This window comes from Sinocyclocheilus anshuiensis, unplaced genomic scaffold, assembly GCF_001515605.1.
Source record: "Sinocyclocheilus anshuiensis isolate Anshui unplaced genomic scaffold, SAMN03320099.WGS_v1.1 scaffold2013, whole genome shotgun sequence".
NCBI classification, from domain to species: domain Eukaryota; kingdom Metazoa; phylum Chordata; class Actinopteri; order Cypriniformes; family Cyprinidae; genus Sinocyclocheilus; species Sinocyclocheilus anshuiensis.
The window spans coordinates 279,995-307,217 of record NW_015536629.1 but is presented as its reverse complement, the minus strand read 5'-3'; the positions used below and the strand labels follow the sequence as shown (position 1 = coordinate 307,217).

Here is a 27,223-nt window from a genome sequence, read left to right as displayed (position 1 = left end):
TTTTTATTTGAAGAATCAAAGTTTGATTCTGTGTAGGCAGTTCTGTAGTTTCAGTTATGAGAGAGAAAGACAGCCATAGAGAGAGAGAGAGAGAGGGCAAGAGTGAGAGAGAGAGAGAGAGAGAGAGAGCGAGCTGTTTTAAACGTTCAAAGAGAGAATCATTGGCGAGGTGTCGCACCGAAACATTAGGGAATCACTGGACGTGCAAGACCCTCAGGGATGACCAAGGAAGATTACTGGAACGTCAGAACAATGCTAGGGAACATTAATGGAACATTCTGAGGTTGTTAGCTTATAAGTGGCAGCCTTTAGATAAGAACCTCCTTCGAATACGTGTGCGAGTTTCCATCTGTGTATGTGACACTAAAGATGAGGACCTCATTGGACAGTCAGGATCCCTTTTTCTTCTTTGAAACAGTGATTTTTCCTGTAGGGGAACAGTGAGGAACTCAATGGAATCATGCTTTAGCTCAACTTCAGATCTCTTTCTTACATATTTCCATGAACACGAAGGGAAGAAAAAAGGTAAGCATGTGTTTTGTTGTGTCTTAAGTGCCTGTTGACTGTACATATTCTTTCAGCTTCTATCAGCTCTGTCTCACTCACATGGACAGTCTACAGGTATTTTTTGCAACCTGTAGGTGTTTTTTTATGTCTGCGAGTGTTCTGGTGCCTTTAAAGTGCCTCACATGAATAGAGTCATAATGAGTAGGTGATGGTCATCAACATCACATATTCTGTACTTTCCACTGTGTGTCATCAAATCAGCGAGGGGACTGTCACACCCAATACAGCATTCCCAAAATGACAGATGTCCCCTGAATGCTGGAATGTCTGCACATCCTTGATTTTATAACTCTATGAGCAAAATCATTCATGCATTATAAATGAAATATAAATTCAAATGAAGTCTAAATATAGATATGGTCAGCGTAATCCAATTCCTGATTGTATAAACGCTATATGTTCAACACACAGGCACCTGTTTGGATGGATATAGCATGCTAAAACAAATCAAATCATGCAAACATTCTGGTTTTTGAAAACCAGACTTAATTTAATTGGCAAAAAAGTCACCAGTCGCAACTCTACAGTTCCATTTCAGCATTGCGCATATGGTGAGGGTGATACGAGTCTCAGTTCATAAAGTTTATTAAAGGAGGCTGATGCAGCTTTTCAGGGGCTGTGGAAATGTTTTGAAGGAGCAGTGTGGAGTAATATCTGAAGTCTGTCAACTGCCTGTCAAAGTTCTTACAATCTGTCATCACTTTAAATCCTTATCATATTTGCCATTTGGGGACTGGAGGAGCTGTGGGATGGGTAGAATATGTTAATTGTGTTCAAGGATTAAAATGACAGCTGTCCCTTTTGATTCTAAGTATCCATGAAAAGCAAAAAGGAAACAGAATGTTCTCTTCAGATGAAGTTTCCATCAACTACCACCACAGGGCACAGGTATTTACGTCAGATGGCCATAAGCGAGATTATATTATGCATATCAGAATATATATTTACCCACAAATCTTTCCGAATGCAACAAAGAACTGCCTCAATACAAAACCTTTTCACAATTAATATTTTTGTTGGTGCAAACAAACCCAATATACAATTTTATCTTATTTTAGTGCAAAATGTTCATTGCATATTTGAGGGCTCAGAGCAGAGATCATTGTTTTAGAACAAATAAAATGCTAAATATGTTAGTTGTTTGTTAGCTTTCACCTTTAGTATCAGAGAACATGAACTGGTTTATCTTTACTCATAGTTATGCTATCGAACCACTAAGTGGTCATTGGATCTGCTGACATTTAGATTGGAATTAGCTGACATCACATCAGGACGTAGTGAAGATACCGACCCCACTCTCTCCTCTTGACTGGAAATCTACTTTGTATTCTCACGGCTATCATTTATAAACGTATTAAGTGCTCAATTGTCACTTTCTCATCTCTTTTTTCAATTTTGAGTGATTGTCCACCTGGATGATGACTAAAATACCACCGCAAGCAAACACACACACACAAAATTTCTACCAGACAGGTTTCCATGGAAACCTCTATATCCCAGGTTTTCATGTGATTCTTTTAATTTAGAGTATTGTAGAACTATGCTGCATTTTTCTGCAATCATGTGTATGCATGAAGAAAATTATATTTTTCTCATTATCACTGTTGAATCTGTGGCTTCTTAGCTATTTGCACTCACCAATATAGCAGCACCTGACACTACCCAGCCCCCAGTGTGTGTGTATGTGTGTGTGCATGCATGTGAAGTTTGTTTGTTGTGATGTCTCTCTGTCAGTACAGTATGTCTTGGAGCACAGATTCTTGCAAGTGTGTGTGTGCGTGCAGTAATCGCACTGAGACAGGCATCTATTATTAGAAAGACAGATCACTTGAGTCAGGCACTGGCTAGACGCCTAAATCTGGACCCCACCGGCAGCTCCCGGCTCAGAGCTCTGTAAAAAAAATAGCAGTGAGAAAATTTGGATAATGATAATTACGATATCCATAACAATAAGCCCAGCATACAGACTATGAGGTGTGCGCACTTCAGCACGTCACTGCGCAAAGGTGTAGAGTTTCGCAGGAAAGGTGCGAAATTACTTAAATTAGCTACATCTGTTGTGAAAAAAAAAAACAGACGGATCTGCACATCTGCTCTTTCCTCACTCACAGTTACAGAGTAGCACTTTTGCACACACTCACACAGTGGAGTAACACACGTTTTTAGCTGCAGTGAGAATTCATAAGATCTATTTTGGGCCTGCATCACTCAGATTCCCTTTCATTGACTTTCAATATTTAAATACTAGAAAATATATTTATAAATATAATGTAATATAATTCTAATTGGATGAGATACATTCAAAGCTAAAAAATGCAGACACGGCCTCCTGTGACTGCATGTTTTATATTAATGCACAAAGTTGTTAGGATACCATAAACAATCTAGTTAGAGTAATCAACTAAATTACTTTTAATTATTATTAATAGATCCTGATATTTGTTACCATTTTTTTTTGTCTTTCATCATACTGCTGTTGCCATTTTCTAAAAGCATTAAGCCACCTGAGGCCCTGTGTTACAGTGATTTTCCCATGGAGGCTTTAGAACGCCTCTAACCACCTCCCATGGCTTACTGCTTTAGTTTTAAATTTTATTTAAATAATTACACAGTTTACATACACTTTGCAGAATGTCTTTGAAGAGTCTTATGCTCACTAAGGCTGCATTTATTTGATCAGACAGTAAAAACAGCAATATTGTGAAATATTTTTACAAGTTAAAATAACTGTTTTCTATTTTAATACATTTTAAAATGTAATTTATTCTTCTGTTGGCAAAGCTGAATTGTTATCAGCCATTACTCCAGTCTTCAGTGTTACATGATCCTTCTGAAAGTTTTTGTAAATGCCTTTGTCACTTTCGATCAATCAAATGAATAAAAATATAAATTTCTTAAAAAAATAAAATCTAAAAGTTACCGACCACCAAGCTTTTGAATGGTAGTATATGTCTACCTAGACAAAATAACTACATTTACGTTATTTACAAGTTACCCTGTTTAAAAGTTTACATACATTTGGTTCTTAAATATTGCCATTATGACAAATTCTTGACAAATTTCGGTCAGGTAAGTTCTTTGGTTTCCCAGCATGTTCTGCACATTTGAATACTTCCTCACAGTTTCTATATGATGTTGTGATCAAGCTTTGCCACTATCACAAACATAAAAGATTATACAAATACAATATTAAGAACAAACTTTTTAACAGAATAATTTGTGAAAATAAGTTTGTTTCTTTTAATGAGTGTAAATGTATTTTATCTTGTGGAATATACTTAAATATATGTGTTATGCAACCTTTTTAGGGCACTACCAAATAAGAGAAGATTTTATCCATCTTGTTTATTTTTAAATACGATTCTGCAAGGGGTATGTAAACATATGAGCATAACGGTATGACAAATGATATACAATGAACAAAGACTACATGACTGATCTTATGTTTTGCTTCATCTTCAGGGAACACAAACTGATCCAGAGCTGCTTTGGTACTCTCTCTCACTTACGGATTGGTTCTGGTCGGGCAGAGTGGCATGAGTGTGGGAAAGCCCCACCGCTACGACATTGTGTCATCGTCGGAGGAGGACGTGTACCGGCACGCCAACATGCCCGCCCTCGGCAATGGCTTTGGTAACGGAAAAATCCAGACACGACGAAAGGTGCGGAGCCGCTTTGTAAACAAGACAGGCCAGTGCAACATCAGTTTCGCTCATATGGACGAGCAATCTCAGCGCTACCTCGCCGACATCTTTACCACCTGCGTGGACATTCGTTGGCGCTGGATGTTTGTCCTTTTCTCCCTTGCATTTGTCCTGTCCTGGCTCGCGTTTGGTTTTGCCTTCTGGCTTATTGCTCTTGTCCACGGTGACTTAGACCGGCTCACTAAAGATGACTTCACACCATGTGTCATGCAGGTCAACAGCTTTGTTGCGGCGTTTCTGTTCTCAGTTGAGACGCAAACAACAATCGGCTACGGTTTCCGCTGCGTAACTGAGGAGTGTCCCTTAGCGGTGTTCATGGTCGTCTTCCAGTCCATTGTGGGCTGCATCATTGACTCTTTCATGATCGGTACTATCATGGCCAAAATGGCGCGACCTAAGAAACGGGCAGAAACGATACTGTTCTCGCACAATGCTGTCATCGCTATGCGCGATGGGAAACTGTGTCTCATGTGGCGGGTCGGGAACTTGAGGAAAAGTCACATTGTAGAGGCTCACGTGCGGGCGCAGCTTATTAAGCCCCGAATCACAGAAGAGGGCGAGTACATACCGCTCGATCAGATCGACATCAATGTGGGTTACGACCAAGGTCTCGACCGCATCTTCCTGGTTGCTCCTCTCACTATCCTCCATGAGATAAACGAGGAGAGTCCTCTGTATGGAATCAGCAAACAGGACCTGGAAACATCTGATTTTGAGATTGTGGTCATACTGGAAGGGATGGTCGAGGCAACGGCGATGACGGCTCAGGTACGCAGCTCCTACCTGGCCAGCGAGATCTTATGGGGCCATCGCTTTGAGCCCGTGGTGTTTGAGGAACGCAAACAGTATAAGGTGGACTATTCGCACTTTCATAAGACCCACGAGGTTCCCTCGACGCCACGTTGCAGTGCCAAAGACATGGAGGAGAATAAGTCCTTGGAGTCCGGAGCCAACTTCTGCTATGAGAACGAGTTAGCCTTTATTAGTAGGGATGAAGAGGAGCCAGAAGAGGACAGGGGTGAGAGGGGGACTGAGCTAGAGACCCTTTCAGCCAATCTGAACTTCGATCAGAGGTCATATCACAAAGAATCTGAAATATGACCCTTTGAAGACTTTGCTTTATCGTAGACTCAGTCTGTTCTTCAATTGTCGGTTGTAATGGTTAGCTACAGAGCAATGCAAGTGCCATATGAAACCTTGACCCACTGTCCAAGAGCCATGTTGTAGTTGGGGGCAGGTCAGGAAAAGAAAGTACTTTTTGTAGTTGTTGGAAATGCGAGGCCTTCCTGTAGGAAAACTTGAAATCTGATTACCTGTTTCATACTGTAGTTTGAAGTGATAGCTTTAAGTAGTATCATTATGCAATACTAAGCTAGCCTGGGTGCCATGTTGACGAAATCTCTCTCTTGTAAAGAAAATTTGCACAAAATAGATTATTAACCACTAGTGTGTTTGCTTGGATATAGAGTAGAACATGATACACTCTTGTTTTGGAGTGATTTACAGCAATAAAGAGACTTGAAGACATTTATCTATGCTCTCCATATTCCACTGATTTTTTCCCCTTTACGTCAAAGCAAAGACTGCAATGTCTGATCGTTTTATTTTTACCATATAATGAGGTACTACTTTGGAGGTGTGTGAAAGATAATTAACACCTACATAGACGGTGATTTACTGCTAACTGACAATGAGCAAAATGGTTCCCAGGCTAGCAAATAGCAAAGACACAAAGCTATTTATTCAGTATTAGAAAGTGAGTAGAAAAATATATTGTATGAGTATGTGAGTTGATGAATGAAAGATAAGGCATGATAGGATACAGTTAAACTCTTTTTTTGTTTTTTTCACAACATACCACACCGTTCACATTCATGCTCAGGCCACACACCCTTGAATAAAACTGCTTGTATACTTACAATGACAGCCAGAGGAAAAACATCTGTTTCATGTTGCTTTAGTGGCATAATCAAACTCATAAGTTGTGGTTTCTACGTGTTGCTCTGAAACAAGATATTTACAACATTACATGTTTTGCTAAAGTAACAGTTACATTGTGCTAGTGTGTGTGTTTTATGAGGTGTGAACTTCAATATGACCTTTATTTATTTGCGTTTCTTTCCTCAGTATCAAAACAGCTGCCCACTTGCGAATGTGAAAGAAAATGATCAATACTAAAAGCTACTTCTATGGTAGAAGCTAAAGAATGTCAAGTCAGTATCGGATTTATGGCACACTGCGAAAAACATTTTCTTCATCAGTATTTTCATCTTGTTTTCCAGTAAAGAATATACTTGAAAAGTAAAATTGTGTACAATTATGAATATATTTAAATATGTTTATTTTTCTTATCTCAGTAATAATTTTTAAAGCATAAATTTAGTAAGATAAAGATTTCTCATAAGCAATTAGCCATGCATTGTTTGTCTCACATGGTTAAAACTTAAAATTTGAAACATTCAGAATAATACAAGTTAATTTAATTATACAAGTAGTTTTTCCACTCGTAAACTAACCTAAGAGCTTGTAGAAATCAATTTCAACATGCAACTAACAACAGACCAACACTAACCACCCACCTCTGGTATCTTATGTGCTAATTAGTGATCATCGTGACAATCTCCCTCCTTTTCAAAATCAGAGCAAAGAGAATAGGAGAGGTGAGAACGAGAGCCAGAGACAAAGAAGGAACAAAGAAGAGAGCGTTCACCCACTCACCTCATCCATCACTTTGCTCTGTGGGGGCAAATAAGTGTGCCTGATTAAATAAAGAATGCATTATATAAAATGGTTTAAATAAACGTTTCATCAAGGTAGATTATAGCCAAAGTCATCCTCTTTCGCATAGAAGGGAAGAAAAAGAGATGATCCTCTCCACATAATCCTTTCCAAAAATACAGAACTACACTAAACTACACCACAAAACCATCATATAACCTACAGTTGAACAGTTTATTGCTTTTAAAATGCTGCCTGGTTATGAAAAGAAAATGGAGTCATTATTCACACTATTTTATGCAGCAGCACGGCTGTTTTCAGGTCACGTCCTCAGAACCTCTTCAGCTGGGTTTCTGAGGGTGAAAGTGAGTCAGCTCATGGTGATTTCAGCTATTCAGAAAAGGTGGCAAGATAGATATAAAACAGTGAGGTACTTTGTAGCAAATGAGCTTAGCCCTGCAGGAAGAACTAGGTCATACCAGTTTAAGGTGCTCAAGCTGATTTTTGGATTGTGCTAGCTGTTTTTTGCTGGTCCAAAGAGGTAACCAGCTTGACCAATTTGGTCTACATATCAAAACCAAGGTTACTAGCAGGTTTTCCAGCTGATCAACCAAGCAGCTTGGGTGAGTTAAAGACCATAAATGATCAGCTGGGACCAGAAACCATAGGGCCTTTCGCACCGCTTTAGTTCCAGAACTAAATGTACAGTACTAAAGTACTGGGACGATTTTGCGCGAACTATTTCCCAGTACCATTTAAAGGGTTGCATTCGCACCGACAGTGTGTACTAAGAAGTGACATAAGCCGGTCGACAGCGACGTCATTTGTGCGCGGCGTTCAACAACAGAAACAAAGAAGAACATTAACAACAGGAGGATGGAGGACGCTGTGATCGGAGCTGTGTTTTTGTTGTGTCTCGTGGGTTTCACAATAATGGACATGGAAATTTGACGTATACGTAAAGCGACTGAAACGGAACGGAAAGGAGGACTAAGAATCTCCAAGGACAACTGGCAGTGCTACATTTGCTACAAGGGCCTTCACTTCAGCGTCCGTCCATCTATTGCTGTTCTCCATACTTGCGAAATAAGTTGACACAATGTTTACACGGCGTTTTAAATCATGGCGGGTGAGGGCGTTTTCATACGCGTTTGGCCAATCAATGTCTACTTATGTCACGATTAGTACCAGTTGTGCTGGTTAGACCCTGCTCCGGATAAGGAGCTAATTTGGTTCTCGAAAAAGGCAGTCCGGTACTAAAATCGCACCCAGTTCCGGCGGTGCGAAAACGCCAAAAAGTGGGTAGTTCCACAATTAGTTCTGGTACTATGAAAAGGTTCCCGCGGTGCGAAAGGCCCTCATGTAAACCCACCTACGACAAGATCTGGATTTTCCCACAGAGGGGGAAAACTGGTGATACAACAGAGAAATTCAAAATCTGAAACGCAATAAAAACGTTCTTCTCAGCAATAGGATCCAGAAGTGTACCTTACTGAATCAGAACTGCCTGCATAAAATACAGGATTTACATTCTAATATTAAACAAAAATACATAATAAACGCAAGTGGTGATGTGTAACTTTGTGCAGATGGATGTTAGAGCGAAGGAGATTTGAGGATGTTTGCACCAATGAGGTCTAGGTAAATAGGTGAATTGTATAACCATTAAAGCATCAAATCTCACCATCAGCTGCATGAAGTTTTTAAATTAGCTCATTTAAACATGGAGAGGGAGAATTAGGAAAACAATTCAACACTGGCATGAGGATACAATCAAGAAAAAAAAATCGATCAAACAACAGTTAGTACAAATAGATGAATTGTTTTCTGTCAGAAGCGGTGTAATCTATCATGAAACAAATGTCACTGTAATGCGAGGGAGTGAAGTGTGAGTATTCACTGATTAATATCTCCACACTCTAATATTGAACTGTATTTAAGCACAAAAATTACTAAGAAAGAAATAAGAGCGAAACCTAATTTGAGCAATAGGTGAAGTTCATATATGACTTTACAATTGTAACATATTCAAATGCTGTTATATAACAAATCTTGCTATCGAGCTATGGGTATCCTGCTGTCTGTCATCGGAAGGGAATCATAATACATAAACATGGTGATAACTGCAACCACGGTAACGGTCTATCTATAATTACTGGATGTATAGGCCTATCTATAGATTTGTTTCTCTCGTGTTGGTGGTGTCAAAAGACCATCGACTCTACCGTGCGACTCCACCGGGCAGGGACACCGGCAAAGGATAAGTATCGCTTTTTATTTCTCCTCTTTCCTATTACTTGTTTCACTTCTGTTTCAGTTTTTTTTTTATAACCATTTCTTACTATGTGTCAGTAAGTTGTTGTTATTTTAGCATGCGTGTTTGGCTCAGTGTTATTTTTTTAGGATTACTGATAAACTAATGTAGTTTGATTTGTATTAGTTATCTATTTTAGTTTTAGTTACAGTTGTAGTAATGTTGTCATTTTATTATTTTTTTATTATGTCTATATAGGTTTTTTTATTAAGTTTTAGTTTTATTTAATTTGAGTTATTTCAGTACTTCAACATACAAAATGGAAATGAAATAATATATATATATTGGATGTATTTATATATATGTACATGTATATGTATATGTGTGTGGCTGTACATACACATATGTAGTTGTTTTTTGGTGTTTGGCTTAGTGTTATGTTAGAATCATTATTATACTCATACCTTTTGTTCTTTTAATATTTTGAATTGTTTTTAGCTTTATTTTTTTGTTTTCATTTAAATGTTTAGTTTTGAAATGTTGTTGTATGCATTTGTCATTTTTATTTAATTTCTTTTATTTTCTTAAATTTGTATATATATATATATAGTATTTATAGAGTTTTAGCTTTTAGTTTTAATTACTTTTTCTTATTTGTAAGTCGCTTTGGATAAAAGCGTCTGCTAAATGACTAAAAGTAAAGTAAGTAAAAAGTGTTCCACTGTTGCACCATCATGCACCTTAAAATTACACCATTTTCCAACAGTTTTATTAATTTACCCTAAATTCAATTGAATAATAATGTAAATCCAACATTCAGACTACAGACTTAAAAAATTCCATTCAACAGAAAGTAAATGCCATTTGACAATGACAACGTTTGATCTGTAAACAACATAAGAATTATGAATTGCAATTTAAAGACTAATTAATTGAACATCCAATACAGGCTACAAACACCATTCATATGGCCAGTGGGAAGGAGAGGAAGTCCACATGCCCCAGTATCACTGGTCAACTTCTGTGCTTTGTGTTCCACCCCAGGGAATGTCTTTAATTGCCGTCTCTCTTTTAGTACATTATAACTATGGGAACCAGAAGCATGTGTGCCCTATAGGTTCAAGCCTAAAAGCTTTGAGAATACTTGTCACATACAAAGGTCAAAGAGATCATGTACATTTGCCTTCTGAAAAGGCTGGTAATTAATGCCAAATATAACACAAAACCAGGAGGGGAACATGGAACCACGGATTCAGCATTAACATGTCTACTTGAGCACTCCTTACATAATCCATAAAAATGGGAACAATGTAGGGATTTAAAATCTAGTTCTGATTACTGAATGTTCGACATTATCATTCTAAAAACTATTTAATGTGAACATTTAAGTTTTGATATTGAGCCCAAGACTTTTGGAAAGACAAAACAATCAACATGCACATCGCAGCTAAACAACACACCATGACAATTTTCTTCTCAGCAATAGCAACCAGAAGTGAACCTTAATGAATCAGAACTACACAATCAGGGGATTTACAATCTAAAATTAAACAGGAAAAAGTATTAAACCAGAGTTGTCATGAGTAGTGTAGCTGGATTAAAAAGAGAGTGTGAGAGTATGAGGATATATACACCGAGTTTCCAGGAAAACAGCTGCATTTTACAACCATTAAATCTGTATCAAATCTCACCTTCAACTGCATGAAGTCTTAAATTATGAAGTATTAAATGATGTGATTCCAGTACTGTGCGTGTGTGTGTATACGTGTGTAGTGTGACATTTACTGATACAGAAACCAAATTCTCCATTGCATGATCCTCCCTCTTTGCTTTACACACAGCACAAACACAAAATACACATTTATTTTTCCTTTCATTCCTTCAATTCCTTATTCCTCATATAGGCTAAGCTATAATATTACCTCTGGTATATTTTGCTCTAAATATGATAAAATACTCTAAATATGCTTATTTAAAAAAAAAAGTTTATTAACATAATTCATAAAAATTATATTTATGGAATGTCAATATATGAATTAATTATAACTCCAGAAGAGAACTGAGAACTGTGTAGTCTTTGGGGAAAAAAATTAATAATAATAATATTAATAATAATCTTTTATATTAAATTACTTTTTTTTAAATATACATCTTAGTTTAATTTTTTTTTTTAGCATTTAATTTCGATTATTTTAATATAACTTAAATAATTTTAAGTCATGCTGTGACTCCCTAGTGATACCACTGAGAGTATGTTTATTAAACTGGTTTTCTCATATGTACTGCTGGCTGATGGAGATATTCTGGTCTACTTATTTATATGCTCGGCGATATTACATAACCAACCCACTATTATTGCATTATATATTCATTATCTACAAAGATTAAAATGTGTATATTTGTAATATCCATACATACGTTTTCTAAGAGCCAGACAGAAAGAAGAACATTTTCTACTTACAACTACTACTAGAGTGCTGACTTCTCTATGCGGAGAAGAACCTCCATTTTTTTCTTTGCTCTGAGACCTGGCCAGACTAAAAAGAGGTAACAAACATAGATGAGGAAGACATCACACAAACAAAATGCACAGAACATCAAAAAATCAAAGGTAAGCTTTGCATTCATAGTATGGCCTTATGGGATGATTCTGTCTTTGATATTTATTTTTTTAAAGGGGTCATATGATGTTGCTAAAAAGAACGTTATGTTGTGTATTTGGTGTAATGAAATGTGTTTATGCGGTTTAAGGTAAAAAAAACACATTATTTTCCACATACTGTACATTATTGTTTCTCCTCTATGCCCCGCCTTTCTGAAACGCGTCGAGTTTTACAAAGCTCATCGGTCTGAAAAGCAAGGTGTGCTCTGATTGGCCAGCTATCCAGTGCGTTGTGATTAGCCGAATACCTCAAGCGTGTGACGGAAATGTTACGCCCCTTAACATACTGTGATGCCGTGTCCCGGCCAGAGCGACGAGACAAAAACATTAAAACCCATTATAAACGAGGCATTTGTTGCATCCAGTGGGGACATAATTAAGGATTATAATGACTTATACTGTCTTTTTACGCATTGCATCGCGCCGCGTAAACATAAAACCATGTCTGCATTTGTGATCGGAGAAATGACAAACTACAAATGCTACTCTACACTGCTCAAAACTCGCGTTTGAATCGTCAGTAGCAAATCCTTTAAATTAAAAAAAAACGTACTTACAGTCTGTGAGTCAGAACAGCCGGCATTCAAAATAAAACTACTCCAGTAAAGTACAGATACTTGAAAAATGTACTTAAGTACAGTAACGAAGTAAAACTACTCCGTTACTGTCCACCACTGAACAATACTAACATTACAACGAGAATAAAAGTTACACCCCTTTCTTTGCGTGAACATTTGGGCGGTTATGCAAATCTTCCCACATCGTGACGTAGACATGTGGGGGCGTGTTAGAACGAGCCGTTTTAGGTAGGCGTGGTTGACTCTTAACTTTTATAAAGAATATCTCTTTTGATTTGAGACTTTAGTCTTTGCAACTTTACAGATCTTCTTTATGCACCAAGAGCTTGTAACACTCCAAAGAGAAAGGACAAATTGAAATCGCATCATATGACCCCTTTAAGCAAGTCAGTACTTGATAAGTGTTTTCAAATTAAAATGTCAATTTACCTGTTATAAAAACAAGACTTCTCTTACCATTTCTATAAAACGATGAAAACATGGTTCAGGTGGAGGAGCTGAGACCTAGAAACTTCAGTGAGTGACATGCAGATGTCAATAAGCTTCCAAGGTAACACAAATGCTCTGACACAAGCTGAATAGACTGGACATTCGCACACACTTTTGGTTCGAGGGAGAAGAGAGAGAGAATTAGGGATTGTCATTTTTTAAATTAATCAGTGTTTTGAAAATGTAACAATTAAGAGATCATCGTTTCAAAGCAACATGCATTATTCATAAGTAATTACTGACAAAGAAGCCGTCAGAAATGTAATTAGCAAGCCCGCACACCTGCCGCGCTCTTCTCTCCCTTTCTGTAGCCTACACATGAAAACCGCTTTACTGAGATTTATAACCAAGCAATACATTTTAAGACACAGAAAGGAGAGAAACGATATCGAGCCCGTATTAAATGAGGAAAATAGAGCTACCCGTCCTTATGCTCAGATGCTACCGGTTAATTTTTTTGGCTATGTGCAGATTCAGTAACACATAATGAAACGTATCAAATACCTGGGTCAAACAGGACTTCTTAAATCTCCGACAAAAAAACTCGGAAAATATAAATAGTGGAATCTCATTATTAACATCTGAGCATAAAAGCAGCAGCAGGTAAAATCTCTTTGCACTAGCAACTTTGTAAGGAATCAGGCCGACAGGTTTCCAGGCGAAGCACGATATCTAGTGGTTAAAAAAGGTACTATAGAAATTTGTAGTAGCCAAGTGACATCACTTTGATTTTAGTTTGTTTGAAGCAATCGCGACGTAGCACTTTTAAGTTACATACTAAATGAGCTTTTATATGTGATATGAATAGTTCACATTTACTCTCGATAAAAACAAAAAAGTCAGGAAAAGCTCGGTAAAGGAAGATGTCAGTGACAGTGTCATTTACAGTATGAGGACTGTTTATCAGATGCCTTAAAGATAAAAAAAATAAATAATCTGATATTAAAAATAATGATAAAATTGCTTGTCCTTCGCAGTATTTAAAATCTGCACATATGGGTTGAAAAGTTACACAAACAAGACGTTAAAGATAGGAAAACTTGACTTTATTCATAATTAGAGATGAAGCAAATCAACTGATGCTCAATCAGGCATAAACATGTAAATAGAAACAAAGACGGTTTAAGATTTAGAGAGACAACCTCATATAAAAAAATAACTCTACTGTCTAAAGTAGTAACGAAGCAAAAATTAAAATGACTGACGTACACACAAACACACCTGTGACTAAAGGTATAGTTATAATTCATTGTGTTATAAAGATATACAATTAAATAATTTAACCCACATAAGACATTAAAATGCTTCTTTTTCTCTCCCTCTCTCACACAGACACACACACACACATTTAAATCTTTTGCGTGCTAGATAATTCAAAAAGCTTCATCCTCTCCAGAACAGTGCGTCCATCTTTAAGACTCTGAGAATTAAAATGAGAGATAGTGAGAAAGCTTAAATTTGAGGAAACATCAGTATTTTGTACCATGTAATGGCACAGATGATACCACCTTGGATCTGTCAGGCTGCGTAAGTGTAGCATGGTCCTTCAGGAAGCCCGGGCTGCTCCTGGATTTCGTCAGATCTGCAACAGACATTTCCAAATTGTCAATAAGTGCATGCTTATGCACTTATCTGTTTGCCTTCACAGTAACATGTCTGTTCTGGTAGATTTGCTTACCATATTTTAAACTTGCTGGCACCATCCTCAGTTTAGCGAAGTCACTTTTAGTTTTGACTTCTGAAGCACCCAGCTCAGAGTCTAGCTCTTTAAAATACTTAAAAAAAAATTAAAAAAAAACATTTAAAAGAGAAATACAGAAAAAACATAGTTATAATTCATTGTGTTATAAAGATATACAATTAAATAATTTAACCCACATAAGACATTAAAATGCTTCTTTTTCTCTCCCTCTCTCACACAGACACACACACACATTTAAATCTTTTGCGTGCTAGATAATTCAAAAAGCTTCATCCTCTCCAGAACAGTGCGTCCATCTTTAAGACTCTGAGAATTAAAATGAGAGATAGTGAGAAAGCTTAAATTTGAGGAAACATCAGTATTTTGTACCATGTAATGGCACAGATGATACCACCTTGGATCTGTCAGGCTGCGTAAGTGTAGCATGGTCCTTCAGGAAGCCCGGGCTGCTCCTGGATTTCGTCAGATCTGCAACAGACATTTCCAAATTGTCAATAAGTGCATGCACTTATCTGTTTGCCTTCACAGTAACATGAATGTTCTGGTAGATTTGATTACCATATTTTAAACTTGCTGGCACCATCCTCAGTTTAGCGAAGTCACTTTTAGTTTTGACTTCTGAAGCACCCAGCTCAGAGTCTAGCTCTTTAAAATACTTATAAAAAAAAAATAAAAAAAAAAACATTTAAAAGAGAAATACAGAAAAAACTAGTGCAAAAACTTTGCAGTGGAACTGTATTCTCTGTGTAAGCACTGGTTGAATTAGCTTATTTTGTTAACTATTACGTTTAACATTTGTGAATAAAACAAAATATAACAAACATCTCATACTCATAATTTTTTACTTATAATAATAGATGATTATTTTTTTGTATTAACTGACTACAAAATTAATCAACATTCCCATCCCTAGTATCAATGCCTCAATCTATTGATTTGTTTTAACTGAAAAAGGTGTTACCGTATTTCCTGCCTGCAGTTCCAATTTAAGTGAGTTGATCTCCTGTTTCAGACACTTAATCTCTGATTCCTTTACTCTGAGATGTACCTACATCAAAGAATGAGACAGAGCACATCTGTTTTTACACATGTAAACCCATGAAGGCTTCTTTTGTGGAAGCCGATTAAATGTACTCAACCCAGAGTGCAACTTTAATCTGCGTTCAGTCAACCATCCCTTGCTAATTTTAGTAGCACAAGTCAAATTTGGGCACTTTGCCATATGAAAGGGTGTCAAGTTTTACCTCCAGCTGATACATGTCTTTCTCCTGAGAAGACTGGGAATGCTTCACCTCCCCATTCATGTGTGAATGCATCAGGGATAATTCAGCAGCCAAAAACTCGTTTAATTCCTTAGAAACATATGTAAGGTAAGCAGTAAAGCAATGGCTGTGTGAATATGCACATTTTTTTGTGTGCATGTGGATGTACCTGGTTGTGAATGCGAAGCTCCTGGTTCTCTCTCTGTGTTGTACTCAATGCTTCCTTTTCTGTTTCTATAGTCCGAGTCAAATTAGTATTTTCCAAGCATTTCTGAGAATACTGCTCTGACAACACCTCCAGCTCCCTGTGCAATGTTTCTAGCTCCTCACTGCAGAAAATACACAAAGAGGCATATGGTTAATATACAGTTCTGCAACCATAAATTGATTTTTGATGGCGTGGCTGACAGTTCTCAGATTAATGATAGTCATCACACACGCACTTGTATTGTGCATGAAGCTGGCAGATGTCCACACCGGCTCCATTTTGCAGGGCTTTCTGAGTCTTGTCCATTTCCGCTTTGTGAGCTTTCCTCATAGCCTCAATGGCTGGAAAACAACAAATAATATAAAAAAAATAGTCAGATAGAACTGTCATTTGTATTTCTAAGCATGCAGAGAACAAATGTATTCATTTAGCAGATGCTTTTATCCATAGTTAAATGCAAGAGAGTAGCACAAATTTACATTTTTTACAAATCCCATGTATTTAGCTTTGTATAGTTTTCTAATGCATGTTTCTGCTCTTTATTTGTATTGTGCAAGAATGCTTAAAAGGAAAGTTTACTTTAAAATAAAATTGTAATTTACTCAACTTCATGACTTTCAGATCTGTTTGACTTCTTACAAGGAACTCGAAAGTAGTTACATCGCAGAATGTCCAAGCCGCTCTTTTTCTCACAATAAAATTTAATGGTGACCACAGCTGACCTTGTTTCCCACTCACTTTTATAGCATTACAAGAGAGCAGGAATGCACATTTTAAAGATTTGTAATGAAAATAAATGATAAACATTTTTGAGTTAACTATGTCTTTAATTCTGTTCAGTTTAGTGAATTGTGCCATGTACTCTATTGTTGTCTTTGCTGTAGCCCAAATGTACTTATATGGTCTGCTGTGTTGTGCTGTTTGAACTGAATGAATGGTAGCTTTTGTTGAGAGTAGCACCTGCAATGGTGGCATTTGTCTCTTCCTGCAGTAATCTTTCTCTCTCCTCTGTCAGTCTCTCCACCTCTCTCTGATGCTGCCTCTGCATCTCCTTAATCAATCGCTCGTGGCTGTCCTCCATAATGCCGAAACCATGCTCATACGTGGCCTAAGATACAAAAGATATGGAGTGCCTTCATTTTTGTCTATAATTACATTAATTTCATGCTGTAACAAGAAAGCTGTGCGTACCTTGATGGTTTCCAGGTCAAGCTGGAAGGCCTTGACATCCTGGTTGCTAAGATCCCTCAAACAAGTCATCTCAGTCTCAAGCTCTCTGATTCGGGCTTGCAGAGCAGTCACAGAAACCTGCTCAGTCTCTTCACTCACCTCTAGTTCTGAGGGGGTTGCAGCTTTTGGCTTTGACAAGTTTTGAACGTAGTATTCATGGAGACGGCTCATCTCTTCTTCATGGATTTTCTGGAGCTCCTGGAGCTTCTCCTCAAACTCCAACTGCATTTTTTCTGCTTCTTCCCTCCTCAATTGAGCATTGGTCTCTGCTGAAACACGCTCCTGTTCTGCCTTTTTGACAACAACACGTTCCTCACGCAGCTTCTCTTCATAATGCTCTGTCTGTTCCTGGAACATAGCCTCCATACTACGACACACGGCACTACACTCACACTTAGCCTGCTCTCTCTGCTTGCGTAGGGCACTCATCTCCTGCTGCAGGGCCGAACGGAGACGACAGGCCATGTATGCTAAAGTGGCCTGACACGTTGCAGCCCTCAGGATGGCTGAGGGTAGTTCACCAGGAAAGTCGACCTCTCTAACATTAGACTGTAGCTGTGTTGAGAGGTTCTGCAGTGACTGGGCCTGAGCACGGAGCTCTACCACCAGACTCTTTCTGCAAGCAAGCTGCACCTCAGAGCCCTCAATGAGAAGATCGGTTGCCAGTTCGTCCTCCGTTTGTTCACTGTAAGGTGCAAGTTCTGGCGGGCTAATGTCAGCAAGTCTGGACCCCTGCTTCGAACAGTTTTCCATTTTGGTTCCAGATGAGGAACTCTCTGGCCATGGCAAGTCATAAAAAAGTTCAGATCCCTTTGGCTCCTGTGAGGGATAAGTACAGAGAGTATGTATGAGGTATGTCATCTCTGCTCTTAAACACAGCCTATGGATTGCACTTTCACTCAGCGTATTGTCTAACAGATCTTGTTCGAGAGGGTCCAAGAAGATCTGAGAGTATCTAGGTTCTACAGCCCCATTATGACTGCCTCCTTGAGCCATCCTAAGCACCTGGACATGTACCTCTGACAATCTATTAAGCAACTTTGAGCTGGGATGCTCAAGTACAGAGGCAATCCTTTGGATAATCAGTGCCTCCAGTGACAAAACTCTGCTGACCATCTCCAGAGCTTGATTTCTCCCTGAACTCTCGCCAACCAACCTCCGGCTTCCAGTTTTTCCATCATCATAAAGGGAGACTTTAGCTTTGTCTGCGGTTTTGTCTAAAGCTGTTCCCTCCAGGCTATGCAAAGCTCTAGTAAAACTCGGCCGAGAATCTACAGAAAGACGACCCTCCGGATTCTGTAGGGGACTGTGGGAGCACCAAGAATCATTGATTGCATGCAGTCCGGTGTTGAGTTGTTGCTGTTGCTGAAGATGCATGGTAAGCTCCCGGAGTCGCTCTTCGGTGTCACATAACTTGCACTCTAGTGCCTGGATCACAGAGATCACTCTATGTGACTCGTCTCCCTGAGAAGTAGATTTCATTACCAAATCACTCTGCCCTTTCTGTCTGCATTGTTGTGGCTCAATCAATGTCTCACAAAGAACATTACCTTCAGAAGGATGGGTTTGAGCTTCTTTGAGTCTTTGTTCAGTCTCCTCTAGACTACTGCCCAGGATGGCCATCTTAAGAAGCACTTCCTGGAGTTCACATTCCTTCCTGTCTAACTCTCGCTGTTGCTGCACCAGCTGGGTTTGAAAGCGCTCCTCACCTACCCTTTCACAGTCCAGCAGAGCACCTCGCAAACTCTGTATCTCCTCACAAGCTCTTTCATAATCATGCTCCATGTCATAATAAAGAGTCTCTTCGGTTTGGAGGCGTGCCTGCAGACGACAGACCTCACTGTCTGACTCTTCCAACTGGTTTTGTAACTCCTTGCACCTTTGCAGAAGTTCATCAGTAATGTCCCCTGTTGGCCTTTTCTGCAGCTCAGCCTCTTTCTGCATCAGGCGCTCCTCTAGTTCGTTCGATCGTTGTTCTGATTGGTCGAGGCTGTCACTGAAGCTCCTCCTTTCTCGTTCCTGGCTCTCTTGCAGGAGGCGCAGGTGCTTCTGTAGCCTGACCTCTTTCAAGGCTTGCGCCTCTTCGGTTGCTTTAAGACGACCTGTTACCTCCTCCAACCGTCCACGCAGATTCCCCAGCACCTCCTCATGCTCCTTCAGAAGAGCTTCTGCCTCTTGAATCTTTAACTCTGCCCTCTGAAGACATTCCTGGCTGTCGTTAAGCTCAGCTTGGAGTCTGGATTCACGAAGTCTTAACTCCCTTTCTTGAGTTTGATTCCTCTCGTGCTCAGCCTTCAATTCTCTACGCAGGCTCTGAAGCGCCACATCCCACTGCCATTCTGTCTGCGCTGAGGATGAAGAGAAGGTGACTGGCAATGGAGATGTGGAGAGATCAACCTGTAATGAATTGCGATACTTGTTTACAACCATGACAAATTATACAGTGGGTACGGAAAGTATTCAGACCCCCTGGACTCAAATGAAGGTGTAGAACCATCTCAAGGATGATCAGAAGAAATGGACAGCACCTGAGTTAAATATATGAGTGTCACAGCAAAGGGTCTGAATACTTAGGACCATGTGATATTTCAGTTTTTCTTTTTTAATAAATCTGCAAAAATGTCAACAATTCTGTGTTTTTCTGTCAATATGGGGTGCTGTGTGTACATTAATGAGGAAAAAAAATTAACTTAAATGATTTTAGCAAATGGCTGCAATATAACAAAGAGTGAAAAATTTAAGGGGGTCTGAATACTTTCCGTACCCACTGTATGTAATTATATTGTATGTGGACACCCAAATACCACAACCATATTTGCTTGTTACGCTACCTGCTTTTCTTTTTTGGGTCTAGCTTCCAGTAGCTCACCAGGGCTGTCACGGTGGACATGTACTGTCCCTGCATCAACCTCTAAGCTGTCTGGGCTAATTGATTCTGGGGAGGTGTGACTGGACACTGCCATAAGTGATGAGTGCGATGGCATATCAGTGGACATGATATTCAAGCTTTGCCCCTGTGAGAGTCTGTTTTTCTGAAGATATTCATTCTTTGATGCCTCAGAAGCAGAACGTATGATCTGCTCTTCAGGGGATGATGCAGGTGCAGGAGGCACAGAGCGCTCATTGTTAAGGTTCCACTGCCTTCCAGACAGATCATTTGACAACTCCTCCTTATGCTGTTTGCAACTTAATTCTGCCCAATCAAAGGTTTTGTAACGCCCCTCTCTACGGCGCTCACGGATGCGACTCCTTTGCTCTGCCTCCTGGGGAACTGTACTGCATTGGCAGGAGCTTCTACGAGCATGTGCACTAGTCATTGGCACCTTTTGAGGAATTGAACTACGGGAAGAAAAGAAGTGGCTATGATTAAGTTATTAAAATCATGTCTCTGATATTGTAGTTGTGTGTGTTTTACCATACACTCATGGTCATGAAAACACATTCAAACCTCGATTTTATAGCAGGACTTTTCCTTGCATAGCATGGGAAAAAAAGAAAAAAGGCAGAGTGAAAGAGTCAACCCACTAACATGTGATGCTGTTTTGTGAGAAAAATCGAGCAATAAACGTATTAGGGTGTGATATCTATGTACGAAATGTGTAGTGGATAAATATATTTTTGGGAACGGCAGCTAGCTTTGATGTTGTACCATGTTACATCAGGGGCAACGGTGGGACGAATGTTTTTCATTACTGCCTGGACCCAGTTCCGTCGTATCCTATAAGTCATTGCACAGAGGGTGAAGACTCCATCCTTTGTCTGTATGAAAAGAGTGATGAAAATAAAAAATTCAATGCAACAGACAAATACATAAATACACAAAGTTTAGCTAATATACACTCACATGAATCTGAAAGCCATAGTTCCTCTGAGCAGGGTAATCTGTAACATCGTAACAAGTAGACAAGTTGATCTCACCATCCACATCAGCTGCCTATGACATAAAACACAGAAATACCTCTTTACTGAAAACGGCAAATCAGTTATGATGATGATTTTTTATAGACTGAATATCACAAATCACTTTACCTCTTCTGCTGCGGAGTCACGATAGAATCTCAATGTCTGGTCAGTAAGAACAAACCAGTGTTTCTGCCACTAGAGACCAAGAACATCAAACCACTTCACACATTAAAAAAATCATGAACAAATAGACTGATGTCATTCAAATACATGCACTTAAATCTCAATATCACCTTTCCATCTTCTCCCAATCTAGACATCCATCCCTTTTTGAAATTAAGGAGGTCAGGCTGCAAGGAAAAGAGAATTAGCAATGTCATATGTGATATGAATGACCAATTTTTTGCTACATCCCATAATTCATTTAATTAAAATTAGTCAATTCACAGCCATAATAAAAATACACATTAGGATCAATATGATTCGTATTGGTCATATTTACTGTGGGTGCAGGATCAAGCGGTCTGCGCTCCAGCGATTTGGAACGGAGACTACATGACGTGAAATGTTGCAAGTGATCAGGAATATCATTAGGGAAGGAATCCTACTTGGAACCAAAACAGCAAAGAAACAGAATCAGAAAATAATTCACATAAAAGTGTATTATATTAAACTACTAAAAGTCATTTTTACCATATATCAGTAAAAATACTACTAATCCTAAAATATTTAGGATTAGTAAGATTTTTTATACTTTTATTCAGCAAGGATGCATTAAATTGATTCAAATAAATGCATTGCTTTCCACAACAATATTAAGCGGCAAAACTGTTTTCAGCATTAACAACAAATTGACAATCTTTCAAAAGCATTAAAAAAAAATCTTATCAACCCCAAACTTTTGAACTTGTTTCCATTAATCCAGCATGTGTTTTCACCTGAGATGTACTGACAGTTGTCTTATGATCAATTTGTTTAGTTGAAGAGGAAGTGACGGTTGAGGGGGGAAACTCGGTTTCCAGAAATGAACCCTCCTGTTGATCAGCTTTCTTAGATCTCCTAGAAACAAACATGGAAACATATAAAAGACATTCAGTGGGTATCAATTTTAAATTCTACTTTAAGTTCTACAAAATCTCAAAAAATCATAAGTTCTGAACCCAAATATAGAAAAAAGAGACAGGAATGGGTAAGACAGAAACAGTGTAATATGCAATACAGGTCATTTGAAATTCGGTATGTATGTAATGAAATTATCTACAAAACTGTTTGTTGAGAATAATTTTAAAAAATCTTTGAGAAGCATCAATGCAGTGCTGCCAAACATTTTAACATTTAAAGACATTATAACATTGACAAATGTAGCATGAATATATTTGGACTAAAATGGCAAATGGGAATGCAAGCAGCCCGGTTTGATTTGACTGATGGAGATGGGATGACGTCTCCTGAAAGACAAACACAGAAGAGTACTTCTGACATGCTTTTGAAGGAATGGCAATAAAATGACGAACACTAGATGGATCCACAAACATTATACATAAAAACAATTGATGCACTGAGGGAATCAGGAACAAAATGAACCTGTCTTACCTGTGCCAATTTCCAAATAGCCGGCATACTTTTCTTCTTGGGCTGGGTGCTTGATGTGCTTCATGTCTGAGTGTGTGTGTCATGGATGTGTGCGATTGCCTCTCCCCACTGGACTCCAAACTTCTCTCCCAAGAACAACCTACCACATCTTCAGGATCACCCACACATGCCCCATGTGAATTTTGATTGATTGGTGGAGGGAAGGGGGAGGGGCTAAGGGACATTGGGGTAGGAAACATACAAGGATGTGAGGCAGGTGAAGAAACAGTTTCACAGTCACACCTGGAGTCAGTGTGTGCTTGTGCATCCACAACACGAGGACTTGTCTTCTCCAGAGAGGAATAGCCGCTTTCAGTGCCCAATCGATTCTTAGTACCTGAGAGAGCAAATAAAAGCAAAGCAAACTCTTTACTTCCCATTCTTAGCCAAATGGGCTAAGAAAAAAAAACTAAAGCGGTAAATATATTTGTCATGCCTAGTGAAAGTATGTGCAATAGCATAGAATATGCTAGTTTATAGTTTGGCACATAGTTTGTGTTTCACACAAAAATGAAGTTGTCATCATTTACTCATTACCTCTTACGACTTTCTTCCATGGAAACAAGAACTTCTAAAGAACAGACCTTAGTCAGAGCAGACGCCACAGTGAATTTTTAAAGCTCAAAACTTTCAAAATTGTTCAGAAAAACCCTCACAGCCTTATTTTCATTCCTGTATAAATTTAAATATTGTGCTACCCTGACTAAGGTCTTTGCAACTACAATGAATTAATATTGGAGCCTCTGAGTTTTACGGTCCCAAAAAGGACCATAAAAATACCATTTAAGTGCCCCAAATATCTGTATGAAGATAGCTTTGTCTGAGAAACAGATTGAAATCTGCCATTGCTGTCCTTCAAACAGAAGTCATCAGATGTTAAATTTATAAAAGAATCATTTGAACTGGTTTTCTAAACCTCATCGACAGATTCATTAAAAATATGACTCAAAAGATTGATCTGATCACAAGTTTTACAGGTTTAGAATGAGTAAATAATGACAGAATTTTAATTTTCAATGGTTTTAGCTACTACCTACCTTCAGTTCTTAAGCTGACAAATCAGTAACCAGTACAACCATAAACAAGTACATCCAGTTAAAGTCACAAGTCCACACACAAAGGCCACTCTAAGGTCATACCGTCTGTGTCGGAGCAGCCTGAGGACTGACTGAGCGATGAAGAGAGAGAGGACCCGAGCATGGTATTGAGAGATGAAGCATTACCACTGCTGGAAGGAACCCCGACTCCACCACTGAGTGACTCCTCCTCCAGCTCCTTCTCTGAGGAAAGCAACGAGACCTCCTCCACCGCGCTCACCACGCTCTCTCTTCTGTCATTTTTGGTGGCCCCTTTAGTACTACTGCTGCCACTTCTGCTACTGCCTTTAGTGGCACTGCTAGTACTAGTGCCAGCATTGTCACTGATGGACACTTTACCATTGCTATTATTACTAGAACTGATGCTGCCTTGTCTTTTAACTTTGCTGATAAAACTATTTCCAGAAGTGCTGCTTTTCTTAGCAGCACTACTACTGCTGCTGCCGGAGGTTTGGTTTTCTGCTGTCTGCTGAGAGAGAAAGAGAGAGGAAGAGAATATAGGTGAGTAAATCAGAGATTGACAGGCTGCACACAAACCCTCGGCCAGCGAAATCCAATTGGCTCAAGTGGTAAAGGAAAAGCCTCTCTCTTTCTATATACAACCTGACAAACAAGCACATGTCTTTTGCACTCTGCTCCCCTCTTTGCAACTCTTCACCCTCCCTGTGGGTATGCTCAATAATCCTGTCCAGATCACTTAAGTTAATTCTATTAAACTTCTATCTGACTAACGCTTCAAAATACACAAAAAAAAGCACACAAAAAAACAGGAACACAACATTTCATTTACATGCTGTTAATTGTTGCAGCACAGTGGAATGGCACTTTCACACACTAGATCAATTTGGTCTGTTGTCAGCAGAAAGAATATGCAGAAGGGAGATAGAGAGGGATTAGTAAATCAACCGGACAGAAAGATGGGCACAGCACTTAGAAATGTAATTAAAGTAAAGAATAGGGGTGGAGGAAGGCATTTAAAGGAGCAGTATCCCAAATCAGCATTATTCTTTCTATTATTTCAACATTACTGTGACCATCTAAAAACAAACCTCTTCAGGAAGAAATGACAAACTAACTACACTTTTTGCAGTTATTTAAGTGTACTAATCTGGTGTAACAAATTATATATATATATTATCAATTAGGTAATAGAAATGTATTATTTACTAAAAATAGTATTCTAAGTGTGATATTATGATCTCCAAATCTCGATATTTAATCCATTTATAGAAGAAGTTGGTTGAGTCATCCTGAATATTTATTTTAAAAAAACACTGAATAATAGTACTAAATCCCACTAAATGATTAGTGCAACTAAACTTTGTAGATCACAAATGAAATACTGACAAAGCAGAAGACAAAAAATGCACCAAACTGGAAATTAGACAAATCTGTTGCATCTAAAAACTGCAATAAAATAAAATTCTGGGATAAAACACTGAGGAAAAAAAATTAAAATCAACAGGAATACTACATTAAATGTTCCACTTATTCATATTTTACCAAAGGAAATAACCTGCAAAGGTTATTAGATAGGATACTGGCATTGCCTGTCACAGAACAAGATTGCATGAAATACCATTAAATATGAACAAGACTCACTTGCGGTGGGTGGGCTGGATCCTTCCCCTTCTTCTTCTGATTTGATTTAGCAGCTTTGGGGTAAACAATCAGATTTTCCTGCCACCTAAATGAAATAAACAACCTCAAATTCATATACACGGCAGACCCCAAAAATGGACCAAGACTAGAAATCACACGCATATGCAAACTCAAGCAAGCTTTCAGATTGTTCTTACTTCTGCTTTCTGGACATCACTCTTCTAGACTAAAAACCTCCAGTTGCAAGGAAACAGAGAATTACAAGCAATAAAAGAACAATACTGAACAACCCCAAAAGAGCCAGTTCTAAAGCTGGTGTTCTCAGCACAGACAGAAACACAAGCACACACTAATCCAAGACTCCTTGACACCTTCTATTACACTCTTAAGGAATTAGATCAGCTTTGCTGAGATTTAGTGACTTATAACACTCAAGTAGAAACATAGAGATGAGACTGAAGACAGAGAGAAAGAGAAGATTTCAGCTGAACTTGTGAACAAAGCTGAGGTTTTGGCACTTTGTCACAAAAAACAACAACAAAAAAAAACAAGAAATGTATCAACTTGACTTCACTTCTTTTGGTCCATTACATCACAACATATGATTGTATAGTATAATGCATATCAATTGGGATAAAAAACAACTAATGACAAAGTAGCTGTAACGTGTGGCCAAGTTCACACCACAGGTCAGTAAGTGTATTACCTACTAATGCTGAAGCTGTCTGTGTTCTCTGTTCGGATGTAGTAGTCTCTGTCAGTGAAGCACAACCTCAGACAGTTCTGGAAGCCAGTTTGATATGAAACGTCAAGAACCTCACAGCACTGGGTCATATTTACACTTCCTTGGGGCAATGTACCTGACTAGATGAAAACAGTCGGTCTGTCATTGCACAAAGAAGGAAAGATTATAATAATTCTAAACTTTTGTTGGTCACTGCAATAATCCCAAAATCAATGGAAAACTATTTTGGGTTTTTGTCAAAGGAACCAAGGTGAAGACGTGTTATTGTTGGCCAGCCTGGAAGTTAGCCTTCAAAAATGCATCATTATTGCAGCACTCTATTAATGATAATGCTAAATGACATTCAGTATAATATGAATCAAAATAAACAAATTTCTGGTCTGGTGTCAGTCATGCGGATACGTAAGCTTGTGATAGTGACGAACTAAAAAGGTTAGGAAACACTGCATGAAAAATGGGTAAAACCTCACCATCTCATCCAGAGAGTATCGTAGAAGCCCATGCTCGTAAAGCACAAAATATCTCCTCTGCCATTTCTATAACAGAGATGGCAAAGAAAGATTAAGGCTACAGTTAAAACATAGTTACATATCAACGGCCTGTATCTGACGGAAAGAATCTGTGGAAATGCCAGTGCCATCACCCGTTTCCTGTGGCCAGAACTGCTGAAGTCGCTGTCCTCTGGGGCCAGGAGGAGCCAGCCCACCTGAACAGGCTTAGTCTGCGACAGAGAATGATATCTACTCTATTCTTTATGTTTTAAATAAAATAAAATAAAATAACATAAAATTAATGTCACTTTAAAAAAAAAAAGGTAAAGAAATTATATCCTCACCTGAAACAGATCTACTTCGCCGAGTTTGTGCGAAT

The 27,223-nt window shown here is 38.5% G+C and overlaps 2 protein-coding genes across 2 annotated transcripts; one reads left to right on the top strand and one right to left on the bottom strand.

Moving 5' to 3' along the window:
- Nucleotides 1-108: 108 nt before the first annotated feature.
- LOC107653457 (ATP-sensitive inward rectifier potassium channel 12-like) lies at nucleotides 109-6,192 on the top strand. The gene is made up of 2 exons (XM_016440172.1): nucleotides 109-525; nucleotides 4,030-6,192. Exon 2 carries the CDS (start codon nucleotides 4,104-4,106, stop codon nucleotides 5,370-5,372), a length of 1,269 nt encoding a protein of 422 aa, XP_016295658.1. The 5' UTR covers nucleotides 109-525; nucleotides 4,030-4,103; the 3' UTR covers nucleotides 5,373-6,192.
- An 8,614-nt stretch (nucleotides 6,193-14,806) lies between these two features.
- Nucleotides 14,807-25,943, bottom strand: LOC107653446 (myosin phosphatase Rho-interacting protein-like). The gene is made up of 21 exons (XM_016440163.1): nucleotides 25,806-25,943; nucleotides 25,609-25,693; nucleotides 24,049-24,475; nucleotides 23,153-23,246; nucleotides 22,216-22,336; nucleotides 21,780-21,881; nucleotides 21,571-21,627; nucleotides 21,404-21,472; nucleotides 21,219-21,308; nucleotides 21,024-21,133; nucleotides 20,823-20,846; nucleotides 20,206-20,713; nucleotides 17,336-19,771; nucleotides 17,105-17,252; nucleotides 16,380-16,485; nucleotides 16,106-16,265; nucleotides 15,919-16,026; nucleotides 15,636-15,722; nucleotides 15,233-15,329; nucleotides 15,069-15,142; nucleotides 14,807-14,980 (listed from the first exon to the last, which is right to left on the bottom strand). Exons 1-21 carry the CDS (start codon nucleotides 25,820-25,822, stop codon nucleotides 14,909-14,911), a joined length of 4,992 nt encoding a protein of 1,663 aa, XP_016295649.1. The 5' UTR covers nucleotides 25,823-25,943; the 3' UTR covers nucleotides 14,807-14,908.
- Nucleotides 25,944-27,223: the final 1,280 nt, after the last annotated feature.